The 14,968-nt window shown below is 40.7% G+C and overlaps 1 protein-coding gene across 1 annotated transcript in view; it reads left to right on the forward strand.

The window, feature by feature from the left end:
- The window catches only part of calcrla (calcitonin receptor-like a), a 71,844-nt gene extending 57,122 nt beyond the window's left edge, over nucleotides 1–14,722 (forward strand). The window contains exons 6-13 of the mRNA XM_033986898.2: nucleotides 3,014–3,105; nucleotides 3,284–3,410; nucleotides 4,518–4,671; nucleotides 5,492–5,552; nucleotides 5,992–6,058; nucleotides 7,417–7,635; nucleotides 12,302–12,343; nucleotides 13,582–14,722. Of these exons, the coding sequence (XP_033842789.1) occupies nucleotides 3,014–3,105; nucleotides 3,284–3,410; nucleotides 4,518–4,671; nucleotides 5,492–5,552; nucleotides 5,992–6,058; nucleotides 7,417–7,635; nucleotides 12,302–12,343; nucleotides 13,582–13,815 (996 nt within the window). The 3' untranslated portion in view covers nucleotides 13,816–14,722. The remainder of the gene's footprint in view (nucleotides 1–3,013; nucleotides 3,106–3,283; nucleotides 3,411–4,517; nucleotides 4,672–5,491; nucleotides 5,553–5,991; nucleotides 6,059–7,416; nucleotides 7,636–12,301; nucleotides 12,344–13,581) is intronic.
- Nucleotides 14,723–14,968: the final 246 nt, after the last annotated feature.

Raw genomic sequence — 14,968 nt, forward strand, 5'->3', positions numbered from 1 at the left:
TCTTTTATTTTTTCAGAGCGTTTAGAACGACCCTTCCCACATTAATCTGAGAAAATACAGCGTCGAGGAACGAACCGTCATCGTACAGTGGAACTTTGAGTCACACGGGTCAAACTCGACATTTAAACACCAGAGATGCCCCGAGCGTAAACGCCATTAAAGGAATAATACGTGTTTTTCAAAGACAGAGGGCAGTATGTGATCTCCACAGACCTGACTCGTCCCGATTTCTTCCTTTCGGGGCGATCTTAAAGAAAAAGTGTTTGTGAATAAACCTCAGACGACTTAATAAACGACTTAAAACGTGATATCGAGAATCAAATAAGACACATAAGCCTGGAAATGAGGTAATTCTTACTTCCCGTAGTTTAAGTCGTGATAAGTTCAAGTGGAAGTGAACAATTATAATCCTTTATATCGCCAAACATCTCGGAACGTTTAGTTTACCCATGGCTAAAATTTGGTGAGTGTAACTTAAGAATTATAGGAGCGAGTGAAGATTTAAAAGTGTCAGTGACTTTTGGGCCGCTCTGTATTCGTTTGCTTGTCATTTACTCTCTCGACGTTGTGTTTAGACTGATTTGTGTCGTCCGAGTCATCTTTATTCTCCGATATTCAACACGCCATCGCTTCGATCCACCCCCGTTTACCCCGTTCTCCAATTTTATATCCTTAATCCTTAATCCGTCACCGTCCGCTCCCATTGGACACCACGGTTTTGTGTCGTTTTAGATGAATATTGCGATTTAAAGTGTCCAAATTATAACTTAATGATCCCCGGGTGTCATGGATTATCGATTACAGCCAACACAAATCAGGCTAACAACATGCACTGCCACAAACGCAGAAAGAAAAGTAGTGAGGACATTTATTTGTGTACAGACTCTTTCGGTTTAAAGGAGAATTTGCAGCTAAAATCTCACATAAAGTTGGTTTATTTGTGTAAAAGGTCCAAAGTTCGTGTGACCAACGCTGCACCGATTCTCCGGAAGCTTTAAAACGGCTCTCTAGAACTTATTTATTAAGATTGCAGAATAATAAAACCCCAATGACAATGGCGGCGACGACGGAAACTTCCTGATTAACAAGAACAGTCAGCAAGTTCATATTTAGTCAGAAAAACCGCCCAGTTTCCCAGTTTCCCGTCCTTCTGGTCACGTTAATTGACTGTAACATTAGCGTCGGTTTAGGCTGGAGCGTTTACTCATGTGCAGATCTCAACAGCAGGGTTAGCACTTTATATACAGAATAAAACAGGAGATTATGTTGTTTCTGGGACTAAACAAACTGTAGTCGTTGTGATTTGTTGATTGTGTCCAGAGTAAACTCGTTAGCTTGTTTTTTATTCTTTATTTATCTGATGAACTGTTAATATCGTACGTTAACAAACCAGACACGTGTTCAGTTCTGTCTGTGCTTCATGGAGCTGAATAAATATAAATGTGTTACGTTAGCGTTAGCATTAGCGTTAGCGTGATGTACTGATATTCAGCCTGTTGGTCCACATTTTATTATTATTATTAGAACTTCACTTTAAAGATAAAATGTCTGTTCTTGGGCTCGGATTTTGTAAAATAAATTTCCCAAAAAATGTGACTTATACTCCAAGAGCGACTGATATATGTTTTTCTTCATTTTTATGTTTTTTTTTTTGTGTGTGTGTGACACCAGAGTGACTTAAATATGTTTTTTTTCTTCATTTTTATGCATGTATTTATTTTTTAATTTTTTGTGCGACTTATACTCGAGAGCGACTTATGTATGTTTTTTTCTTCATTTTTATGCATTTTTTTGTACGACTTATACTCCAGAGAAACTTATATATGTTTTTTTCTTCATTTTTTTTTTTACTTTTTAAATTTTTTTTTTATTTTTTTAGGTGCGACCTATACTCCAGAGTGATTTAAATGTTTTTTTTCTTGATTTTTATGCTTTTTTTTGTTGTTTTTTTTGTTTTTTTGTGCAACTTATACTCCAGAGCGACTTATATATGTTTATTTCTTCATTTTTATGCTTTTTTTTGTGCGACTTATACTCCAGACAAACTTATAAGCGTTTTTTTCTTCATTTTTATGCATTTTTTGGTGCCACTTATACTCCAGAGCGACACATACTCCGTTAATACAGTAATTAAGTGCTGTTCTGGTGTAACCAAACGTACGTTGAACTTGTGTGAAGGTTTATATAAATATATATGTTAAATATGTAGAGCGTGGCCTTTAGCGCACCGTGGGCTTACGTTGAAGAAGTGAATTCGTAACAGGATTTAAAAAGGTCACTGTAACATTTACGCAGAGATCGGGTCATTTTAAGGTAGTTTGACAGTCGAGGGGGGGGGTTTCTTCAGCGTAAAAGGTTTTTTTCTTCCACAATCTGCTGTTTTAAAGGTGTATTCTTTCGCTTTTTAGAGGATGGAAGTGTTGTTTTTGTGCGTTTGTGTTTATCCTGAGTAGTTTTGCCTTTATTTTTCTGCATTATGATAAGACTTGACCTGCAGAAAGTTGATTTTTTTAACTTTTACGACTCATTTTAGAACCAATTGTGTCGTTTAATTATTGCAGTTCCTAATTTTTGCACGTTTAGAATCTTTTTGGGGGATAACTCTGCTTTTGCGGTTTTGGTTTCAGCGTCATCTGCTTGTCTCATGGGGTTAACGTTCTTAAACTTTCTTTCTTTCCCGGCAACACGGTAACATCTCCACGGAGACGAGCAAGGAAAAGCTACACAGCGAGCCGTTAATTAGCTTCTTTTTCCGTCGGTAGCGCAGAGTTTTGTTGTGTTCTGTCAAAGTTCTCTCTGGAATTTCTCAATAATAAATCTCATAACTCTTCAGGGAGGATAATTTTAAACAAATAGACGCTTTAAAGATGCTAATGCTAGTCCGAGTGTCCATCCAAAACGTTTCCTGACACCGTAGAACGACGCGATCCAGCAGACGATGGTTCCGTTTCGCTCGATGCTCCTCCGTAGACACCCCCGGATCATCTCGTGTCTTGCCGTTTGTTTCTTTCAGACGGCCATGAACCTGTTCTACCTGGCTCTGATCGGACACGGCCTCTCGCTCACCTCGCTCTTCGTCTCTCTGGGGATCTTCTTCCACTTCAAGTTCGTGTCTTTTTCCTCTCGCACAAACATACATATTTTAAAGCCTCTTATGGGTTTTTGAAAGGTCCTACAAACACATCTGAGATCATGAACCTGCAGAGAAACACACACAAGAGTCTAATCCTCAGTTTATTGTTTTGTTTTTATTATTAATTCATGTAAACGGTTGTGTTTGTAGGAGTCTAAGCTGCCAGAGGATCACGCTCCATAAAAACCTCTTCTTCTCGTTCGTCTTAAACTCGGTGATCACCATCATCTGGCTCACGGCGGTCGCCAATAATCAGGAGCTGGTGCAGAGGAACCCGGTGCGTGACTTTCACCGCAGATTTAATGTTTTTATTCACAGTTTAGCCCAGAATATTTACAACTAAAACTCAAGTTAAGAATTATTTATTTTATTTTATTTAGTAATTTATCTCTGTTTTGTTTTTGGGGTTTTTGGGGGATTTTTTTTGTTTCTTTTTTGGGGGTTTGAGCTGTTTTGACTGTAAATTTGTTTTGTATTATATATTTTTACATTTTACTTTTCTAGATCCAGAATTATTATCATTTATCTTTTTTTTTGTACATTTTACCTAAACATTTTTGATTTAATGTTTTTATTCACAGTTTAGCCCAGAATATTTACAACTAAAACTCAAGTTAAGAATTATTTATTTTATTTTATTTAGTAATTTATCTCTGTTTTGTTTTTGGGGGGATTTTTTTTATTTTATTTTTTTATTTTTTTTAGGGGTTTGAGCCGTTTTGACTGTAAATTTGTTTTGTATTATATATTTTTACATTTTACTTTTCTAGATCCAGAATTATTTATCATTTATCGTTTTTTTGTACATTTTACCTAAACAGTTTTGATTTAATGTTTTTATTTACAGTTTAGCTCAGAATATTTTCAACTCAAACTCAAGTTAAGAATTTTATTTAATTAATGTAATACAGTTTTTATTTAGTCATTTGTCGTGTTTGTTTTGTTTTTGTTTTGTTCTTCTTTTATTTTTTATTTTTTTTGGTGGGTTTGTTTTGCTGTAGATGTATTTTGTATTTAGTCATTTGTTTTAGTTTTTTTTTAAGTTTAATAATTTTTTTTTTTTTTTTTTGCTTTGGTTTTGTTTTTTTATTTTGGTTTGTTTTTGTTTTACTTTTTTATGGGTCTGTTTTGTATTTAGTCATTTGTCTTTCTTTATTTTATTTTATTTTTTTGTGGGTTTGTTTTGTCTATAAATGTGTTTTTTTATTATGTATTTTTTCTATCATATATCATTTCTTATACATTTTACTTAAACATTTTGAAGTGTTTTTTCATTATTATTGACAGAATTGTGGCCCTATGATCGTTGTGCAAACCCTTGGATTTGAGACACTTTTTTCTCTTTCTCTCTTTCTCTTTCTCTCTTGTTCTGTTCTTCTTACAGACGAGTTGTAAAGTGTCTCAGTTCATTCATCTTTACCTGTTTGGCTGTAATTACTTCTGGATGTTGTGCGAGGGCATTTATCTGCACACGCTCATCGTGGTCGCCGTGTTCGCCGAGAAACAACATCTGCTCTGGTACTACCTCCTCGGATGGGGTGAGTCCACTCCTCTACCTCCCCCCCACTCCTCCCTACCTCCATCTCTTTCTCTCCCTCTCTCTGCTCTGGTCCTACTTCCTCAGATGGGGTGAATCCCCTCCTATTCCTCCTCCATCCCTCTTTCCCTCTTTCTACTGTGGTACTACCTCCTCGGATGGAGTGAGTCCACTACTCTACCTCTCCCCCACCCCTCTCTACCTCCATCCCTCTCTCCCTCTCTCTCTACTCTGGTACTACTTCCTCAGATGGAGCAAATTCACTCCTCTTCCTCCTCCTCTCTCTCTCTCTCTCTCTCTCTCCCTCTCTCTACTGTGGTACTACCTCCTCGGATGGGGTGAGTCCACTCCTCTATCTCTCCCCCATTTCTCCCTACCTCCATCTCTCTCTCCCTCTCTCTTTCTCTGGTCCTACTTCCTCTGATGGGGTGAGTCCCCTCCTTCCTCCTCCATCCCTCTCTCCCTCTCTTTCTCTGGTACTACCTCCTCGGATGGGGCGAGTCCACTCCTCTTCCTCCTCTCTCTCTCTCCCTCTCTCGTTCTCTGGTACTACCTCCTCGGATGGGGCGAGTCCTCTCCTCTACCTCTCCCCCACTCCTCCCTACCTCCATCTCTCTCTCCTCCTCCCTCTGCTCTAGTCCTACTTTTTCTGATGGGGCGACTCCACTCCTCTTCCTCCTCTCTCTCTCTCTTCCTCTCTCTCTCTGCTGTGGTGCTACATCTTCAAATGGCGTGAGAATACTCCTCTTTCTCTCTCTCTTCCTCCTTCGTTCTCCCTCCTTTCCGTCTCTAAATAAACTGTTTTTGTCGTTTTGTCGCAGGTTTCCCGCTGATTCCCGCTTCGATTCACGCCATCGCCAGAAGTTACTACTACAACGACAAGTAAGACCCTAAAACACCTGACTCCGCCCACAACAACCACGTTTCAAACAGAGACACCAAACTGGGCGGAGTCTGGACGAGTAAAGGGGAGAGTGAGAGGGGCGGAAGGGGGCGGGGTCTCGGTGTATAAAGGAGCAGCGTGATTGGTCTGACGGGTTTCCGCACTTTCAAACTCCGCCCCCTGCAGCCAGGCGTTTGTGATCGGACGCACCTGGCTCCGATCAGGGCAGTTCTGTGTGATGTCATGTAGTACTTGAAATCGCAGAGGCCACTGGAGGCGACGCAGACTTTGTGTTTTTGAGAGTTTTTAACCAGAAAGTTGCAATTTTACCAAGTTTGTACTAAAACGGTCAAGAAATTAGCAGGTTCTTAATGAAATTCTAATAATATATATAATAATAATAATAATTTATATATATAATTTTTTTTTTTTTTGCAGTTGTTGGATCAGCTCTAAAACGTCTCTGCTCTACATCATCCACGGGCCCATCTGCGCCGCCCTGCTGGTAAAAAACAAATATACACTAAACTTAAACCAAGAATCATCCTGGTCCCGGTTTAGAACATGAGTCTGTGATTGGTGACACAGCACATGATTGACAGGTGGATGAGCCAATCAGAGACGTCCTTGGTTCTGTTAAAAATATAAAAATATATTTATGTTACATTTTTTGTTTCACTTTGTCATTTAATTTGCATATTTTTTAATTTATTCAAGTTGAGGAAAATGTGTGTTGAAAAAAAAGTCTTCCTTCCCTCTCTCTCTGTCTCTTTCTCTCTCTGTCTCTCTCTTCTATCTCTGCCTTTCTCTCCTTGTCCCGTTCTCACTCTCTGTTAGCCTCTCTCTTTATCTGTTTGTCTCTCTCTCTGTCTCTTTCTTTGTCTCTCTCTTCTATCTGTCTTTCTCTCTTTGTCTCTCTCTCTTTCACTCTCTGTCTCTCTCTCAGTCTGTCTCTCTTCTCCCTCTGTCTCTCCCTCTCTCTCTGTCTCTCTCTTCTATCTCTGTCTTTCTTTCCTTGTCCCTCTCTCACTCTGTTAGCCTCTCTCTTTATCTGTTTGTCTCTCTCTCTGTCTCTTTCTTTGTCTCTCTCTTCTATCTGTCTTTCACTCTCTGTCTCTCTCTGTCTCTCCCTCTCTCTGTCTCTTTCACTCTCTGTCTCTCTCTCTTCTCCCTCTGTCTCTCCCTATCTCTTTCTGTCTCTCTGTGTCTCTCCCTCTCTCTCTGTCTCTTTCTCCCTCTGTCTCTCCCTGTCTCTCTCTGTGTCTCTCCCTCTCTCTCTGTCTCTTTCTCTCTCTGGCTCTCTCCTCTCCCTCACTCTCCCTCTGTCTCGCTCTCTATATTTCACTCTCTTTGTCTCTCCTCCCTCTGTCCCTCTTCCCCTCCTGTACCCCCCTCTTTCAGTCTCTCTCTCTTCTCTCTGTCCCTCTGTACCCCTTTTCTCACCGTTACTCTCTCTCTTTCTCCCCTCTCTCCATCTCCTCTCTCTTTATTTACCTCTCCCTTCTTCTCTGTCTCTCTTTCTCTCTTCCCATCTCTCCTCTTTCTGTCCCTCCTCTGTCTCCCATCTCTTTTTATTATTTCTCTCTCTTTCTCTCTCTCCTCCGTCCGTCCCTCTTCCCCTCCTCTACCCCACCTCTCTCACTCTCTTTCTCCTCTCTCTGTCCTTTTATATCCCCTTGAAATAGACTCGATACTCGATACTCGATACCGATTCCACAGTGGTGATAAAAAAACTCTTTTTTAGACAATATACTGTGATTTTTTTTTTTACTTTCTTCCTGATTTTAGACACTTTTTCCCTCCGTACTCTCTCCATCTCCTCTCTCTTCATCGACCCCTCTGTCTCTCTCTCTCTTTCTGCAGGTGAATCTGTTCTTCCTGTTGAACATCGTGCGTGTTCTCATCACTAAACTCAAAGTGACGCACCAGGCAGAGTCCAGTCTGTACATGAAAGCCGTGAGGGCCACTCTGATCCTGGTGCCGCTGCTCGGGATCCAGTACGTCCTCCTGCCGTACAAACCCGAGGGCCGCGTGTCGTCAGAGATCTACGACTACATCATGCACATACTCATGCACTATCAGGTATGAAACGGGCTGAAGCGGGCTGAAACGGGCTGAAGCGGGACTGAAACGGGACTGAAATGGGGCTGGAACGGGACTGAAACGGGACTGAAACGGGGCTGAAGAGGGACTGAAACGGGGCTGGAACGGGACTGAAATGGGGCTGAAGAGGGACTGAAACGGGCTGAAGCGGGGCTGAAATGGGCTGAAGCGGGACTGAAATAGAACTAAAACGGGACTGAAACGGGACTGAAGCGGAACTGAAACGGGACTGAAGCGGAAGTGAAGTGGGACTGAAACAGGACTGAAACAGGACTGAAACTGGACTGAAACGGGACTAAAACGGGACTGAAACAGGACTGAAACTGGACTGAAACGGGACTAAAACAGGACTGAAACGGGACTGAAGCGGAACTGAAGTGGGACTGAAGCGGGACTGAAACAGGACTAAAACAGGACTGAAACGGGATTAAAACGGGACTGAAGCGGAACTGAAGCGGGACTGAAGCGGGACTGAAGCGGGACTGAAACAGGACTAAAACAGGACTAAAACAGGACTGAAGCGGGACTAAAACGGGACTGAAACAAGCCTGAAGCAGGACTAAAGCAGGACTGAAACAGTGCTGAAACAGGGCTGAACTAGAACTAAACCAGGACTAAACCTAAAGGCCGCAAGTCATCTGAGATCTATGATTACGTCATGCACAACCAGGACTAAACCAGGACAAAACCGGGTCTGGACCAGGTCTGAACTAGGACTGAACCAGCTATGAACCAACACTCAACCAGGACTAAACCGGGTCTAAACCAGGACTCAGTCCGGTCTGGATCAGGACTTGCCTAATTGCCCGTTCCACACTATTGATCGCTGTGTTAATTATTCATTGCTTTTCTTACACGTTCTTTCTGAGTATCCCTGGTGTGTAGTATCGTTACTGCAGAGAAGATGGAGCCTTTTAAACCAGAAACAAAAAAAAAACATATTTGTAAAGGACGGCCCTTAATGTTGTTTTGGTTTGCAGTTTCCCATCAGCCCCAGTGTTTACTTGAGGGTGGAAAGAGGAAGGAAAGCTTATCTAAAGCTGATGTTTGTGCTCCGTATCTGATCCAGTCCACTCCCTCCAAATGTAAAACTATAGACCGACCGACCCGGGAGGGACGTCCGATACTTAGACCCGACGACTTCATCCCAGAGAGAGGCTAATTAAAACCGCGTCCGGAGCCCTGAAAGTTCAAAAAATCTAGTATAAACAAGTCCGAGCATGCCAGCGACTGGTATCGAAAATTAGAAATCAATGAGCTCTAATTTTGAGCGAAGACTCCGAGAAAATAACGACAGGCGACTCACTAGCGCCACCTCAAACTTTGATTTTCACGGGGCCAATGGGACAAAATCAGCAACTCGCCACAAAAAAATAGAATATGTCAGGATTATGTACAATACTGGAAATAGCTCAATAGCGCCACCTGTGGGCTTGAAAAAAATGAACTTCTCGTAAATAAACAAATTTGGCGTGTGCATCTTCCAGGTTATAATGAACAAAAAAGTCAGTAAAGGCAATTAGATTTGTAATTCTTGGGTTTCAGATACATCAACACATATGCACTCCAGAGCGACTTATACTCCAGAGCGACTTATACTCCGGCGCGACTTATACTCCGGCGCGACTTATACTCCAGCGGGACTTATACTCCAGAGCGACTTATACTCCAGCGCGACTTATACTCCAGAGCGACTTATACTCCGGCGCGACTTATACTCCGGCGCGACTTATACTCCGGCGCGACTTATACTCCAGCGGGACTTATACTCCAGAGCGACTTATACTCCGGCGCGACTTATACTCCGGCGCGACTTATACTCCGGCGGGACTTATACTCCAGAGCGACTTATACTCCGGCGCGACTTATACTCCAGCGGGACTTATACTCCAGAGCGACTTATACTCCAGCGGGACTTATACTCCGGAGCGACTTATACCCCGGCGCGACTTATACCCCGGCGCGACTTATACCCCGGCGCGACTTATACCCCGGCGCGACTTATACTCCGGCGCGACTTATACCCCAGAGCGACTTATACTCCAGAGCGACTTATACTTCAGTGCGACTTATACTCCAGAGCGACTTATACTCCAGTGCGACTTATACTCCGGAGCGACTTATACTCCGGAGCGACTCATACCCCGGAGCGACTCATACCCCGGAGCGACTCATACCCCGGCGCGACTTATACCCCGGCGCGACTTATACTCCGGCGCGACTTATACCCCAGAGCGACTTATACTCCAGAGCGACTTATACTTCAGTGCGACTTATACTTCAGAGCGACTTATACTCCAGTGCGACTTATACTCCAGAGGGACTTATACTCCAGAGTGACTTATACTGCAGAAAATACGGTAATACAGATGAAGTGCAACTAAATATTGTTAATATTGTTAAAATGTAGATTTGTGTTGTTTGGGTTGATTCACTCACAGAAATGATCAAGTTCAACATTTGTGTTTTTATTTTTTTGAATATTTCGTGGCAAAGTTCAGTGTGATTCAACGGGGGAAACTGTCTCCGCCCCCTGAGAATCTGAAAAACACCCATTTAAGCTTTAAAATGAATCTTTAGGTCACAGGTCACATTTTAAACGGTTACTCCAGACCGTGGGTGTACAAACTGTTTTTACCGACACATTTGAAGCGAAGGGCCACAAAACAGCGGTCAGTACTTTGATTTCAGATTTTAATAAAGCTTAGAACATTCATTTTAGGTCTGTTTTACAATAAAAATGTGATATTATTGAGGTTATAGCGGAAGAAATACTTAAATTGCTGAAAAAAAACGTGTGTATGATGAATTGGACCCGTTCAGCTGAAGGTCTGAGGGCCAATAAAAATGATCCAAGGGCCGTAATTTAGCCCTTGGGCCGTAGTTTGGACGCCCCTGCGCTAGGTCGTTCCAGAACACGGGAAGACATTAAGCCAGCCAGTAAAGGAGATGGTTACACCCGCAAGCAGCAATCAAGGGCCTTTGGTTTTGAGGAGATGGGCAGAACATCAAGGTCGCGACGAAAACTGACTCAGACTTTCATACAACGAACTTAAATGAAACTCCAGATGTTTTTTGTAGTGTCGGCTTAAGTAATTTCAAATGAGGAAATGTGCAGTTTGATGTTGTTAAATGGAAGAATGCGGTTCGTGCTCGGTTCGACTGTAAATTGACGGATATTTGGATGTTTTTTTTAATCGTTTGTGAACCTGACCCCGGGAACAAGTTTAAAGCTCAATCTGGTGTAAAGCGTCTCTTCTTTTATGAGATTAAAGTGTTTACACGTGGTCCCCGTTAAAATAAAACAATAAACTGAACTAAAGCAAACTGAGCACACACACATTAAATTAAATCGATGCCAGTTGAGCCGATGAATAATTCAGTTGGATTTTTTTTTGGTAGAAATTGTGGAAAAACATTTAAATGAGTGATAATATCAGTGTTTTTGTCTTTTCGTTTGTGAGTCTGTCGTCCAGGTAACGCTACGATGATCAAAACACCATCGTTTTTTGATCAAATTGACGACGATCAGTGGATTAATTGTTGCTGCTCTACGCACAGCAGCATGCTAGCTAGCTCACTGCGTCTGAAAGCTAACGTGACTGTTACTAAAATGCATAAAACGTAAAATAACCTAAAATTCAAATTAATTAAAATAAAGACTACCCCATTGTTTTTTACATTATTTATTTATTTATTTATTTTTCAATCCAAGACATACAAACATAGTGACCCAGTGTTTTAAATGTAGAATACTTCAGTTTGTGATGTTGTTTTAATATTTGTTATGCCTCAAAATTAGCATTAGCGTTAGCATTAAGACACAAACATCTCCTTTTCAAAACAAGAGTCCTCCGCTGAAGTTTTATTTTATGTTTAAATTGTACAAATAATCATAATAATAAATTAATAACAATAAAAATAAATAATAATAATAAAGATACTACTACTACTACTACTACTACTACTACTACTACTACTACTACTACTACTACTACTACTACTACTAATAATAATAATAATAATAATTTGTGTAGTGTTTAACATGTCCACTGCTTGTTTTTTTAATATATTTTAATTTTAACGTGACTCTGCAAAAACCGAGAGATAAAACTGGACAGGAAGTAGTGACGCTCACAGTGATGTTGGGGGCGCTGTTGTGCGTGTGTGTGTGTGTATGGTGTGTGTGCTGTGTGTTGTGTATGTGTGTGTTGTGTGTGTGTTATGTGTGTTTGTATGTGTGTGTTGTTTGGACAAACTCTGAGACGTTGAGTTTAAATGTGGACAGATATTTCCAGACCTGCAGCTCAGAGTCTCTGCCCCGAGAACGAGGACCAGGACTCAGAGATCGAATTACACGACTGTGTGATTCATAATAAAACAGGGCCAGACCAGGACCAGACCAGGACTAAACCAGGACTAAACCAGGACTAAAGCAGGACTAAAGCAGGACTGAACCAGGACTAAAGCAGGGCTAAACCAGGGTTAGAGCAGGACTACCCTATGACTAAATCCGAACTAAACCAGGACTTAAACCGGGACTAAACTGGAACTAAACCAGGATTTAAGTCATTACTGTTACATTTCCCCAAACCGTGTGAGTTTTTGTTTTTACTAATGTTGAAATTTCATATTTTGTTTTCAGGGTCTCCTGGTGGCAACGATCTTCTGCTTCTTCAACGGAGAGGTGAGGACGGGAGGGCATCTGACACAGGGACACGGGAGGACGGGAGGGCATCTGACACACAGGGACACTTAGACTCTTCTGTTCAAAACCCAGAAAAACACAAACAAAAAACAAAAGTACAAACTGAGTCCAGGTGCAGAGGTGCAGCTGTATAAAGTATAAAAGATAAAAAACGGGAGGGCATCTGACGCACTGGGACACAGGACAGAGGACGTCCGGCGCACGCTCCGCTGGGGAGTGTGTATCTATTATAAATGCAGTAGATGAGACACAAAGGAGCGCTCTGAATGAGACCTGCATTATTCAGCAGAGGACACGCTCTTATTTGGACATTAAACACAACACATTACATCATCGTTTCAAAATGGAGGACAGGGGCTCTCAAAATATTTTGTTATTTTGAGTTTGTTGTTATTTATTTATTTTTGTTATTTTGAGGGGGGGGGGGGTTTCATTATTTTGAGTTTATTTTTAATTATTTTTTATTATTTTGATATTTTGAGTTTTTTTTTTTTCATTATTTTGAGTTTGTTTATTTATACATTTTTTTCATTATTTTGAGAGGTTCTTTTTGTTATTTTGAGTTAATTTATTTATACTTTTTTGTTATTTTGAGTTTTGTTTTTTTTTCATTATTTTGAGTTTATTTTTAATTATTTTTTGTTATTTTAATATTTTGAGGAGGTTTTTTTCCATTATTTTGAGTTTGTTTATTTATTTATTTTTTTCAATATTTTGAGAGTTTTTTTTTGTTATTTTGAGTTTATTTATTTATACTTTTTCTGTTATTTTGAGTTTTTGGGTTTTTTTTCATTATTTTGAGTTTATTTTTAATTATTTTTTTGTTATTTTGATATTTTGAGGTTTAGAGAGTTAGTTGAGAGTTAGTTTATTTATAATTTTTTTTCATTATTTTGAGTTTGTTTATTTATTAATTTTTTTCGTTATTTTGAGTTTATTTATTTATACTTTTTCTGTTATTTTGAGTTTTTGTTTTCATTATTTTGAGTTTATTTTTAATTATTTTTTATTATTTTGATATTTTGAGGGTTTTTTTTCATTATTTTGAGTTAGTTTATTTATACATTTTTTTTCATTATTTTGAGAGGTTCTTTTTGTTATTTTGAGTTAATTTATTTATACTTTTTTGTTCACCAAGTCAGAATTAGAAAAAAAACCCGTCGGACGTTCTCGCCTGATCCTAAACGAGTCCTCCCTCTCGTTCTCTCGTTCTCCAGGTGCAGGCGGTTCTGCGCAGACACTGGTCCCAGTACCAGCTGCAGTTCTCCAGCGTGGGGAACCATTCCGACGCCCTACGCTCCGCCTCCTACACGGCCTCCTCCATCACCGAGGTCCAGACCACCGACGTCCAGGGGGGGTACTGCCTGGAACCCCCCAAAACGGAGCTCCTCAACGGGAAGAGCTGCCCCGAAGACACCTCCCTGTTCAGGCACGACGGACCCTTCAACTGAATCAGGAGGAGGAGGAGGAGGTGCGGAGGACGAGGAGGAGGAGGTCTGGGAACATCCACTGTGACGAAACGATCTACTCTGCAAAAACAAAATGAAGGAATCTTTGCGCGAGTTGAAATGACAGATTGAGAAGTTTGAGCAGTTTCGACTCGTTTCGATTCATTAAATTACAACCAAAACTGAAATGTTGACCCTATGACATCACCTTTTTACGTTTCGTTTTACTTCTACGTCGTTTTAACTCCAACACATCACATATTTGGATCACCGCGTTTCCTTTTATCGTTCCGAAAATGCCGTATTCACCCCGAAAAAACATTACCGCGTTTTGTAAGTTTCACTCGTTTCGCTCGATTTCTCTCCAAACTAAGTCCCTCCCCCTTCAAAGCGCTAAAAAAAACATAATCACCGCGCGTCCCGCTAACGAAACAAACGCACCGGGGTTTGAATATGGCCCGGGAGAGATCGCTAAATTGCTCAAACGTGCGTGGATGACGACTAAAGCGTCTTCGCGCAGGTTTTTGATGATGGAACAATGATTAAAAATGGGATAAATCTATAAAAAAAAGACACTGGCAACTCAAGTTCAGTTCTGATCATCGTTTTGTGGTTCATTTTTACACCAGGAACAGCGCAGACGACACATATTTTACGTTTCTAAATGTAAAAAGGTGACGTAAGTCCAGTTTCCGCGAGTCCTACACAGTCTTTTCTGCTCAGTTTAACAGTTTAGAACCAACTTAGTCCTAAAAAAACCTGATATTGGCTGAGCGGAGCTGGTGGAAACGAGGCTACGGTAAATTTGAATAGCGCCAACGTTTCATTTTTTGAGCGCGTACTTTCCAAAACCTACAAAGTGTCGACGAGCTACAGCTAGGCCTGTCACGATAATCAGTACATCGACTTATCTTTCAGTACAAGAAACGCTGGAAACGTGTATTTTTGAGCTCGGTTTTTATCGTTGGAACTTTGTCGTAGCAAAACTGGGTCGATTTTTTGATATTTTTGTTGTAATACGGTAAGATTTGAGCCGTAGAGGGTTGAATAAGTCGCTTTTAAGGCAAATTTTCGGGTTCATTCTGCTGTTTATTTGCAGTTTTAATGACTATACGTTTTTAAATTCGGTTTATCGCGGCGTAAAGTAGTTTAACTG

The sequence above is a fragment of the Periophthalmus magnuspinnatus genome, chromosome 21 (genome assembly GCF_009829125.3).
Source record: "Periophthalmus magnuspinnatus isolate fPerMag1 chromosome 21, fPerMag1.2.pri, whole genome shotgun sequence".
Classification (NCBI taxonomy): Eukaryota; Metazoa; Chordata; class Actinopteri; order Gobiiformes; family Gobiidae; genus Periophthalmus; species Periophthalmus magnuspinnatus.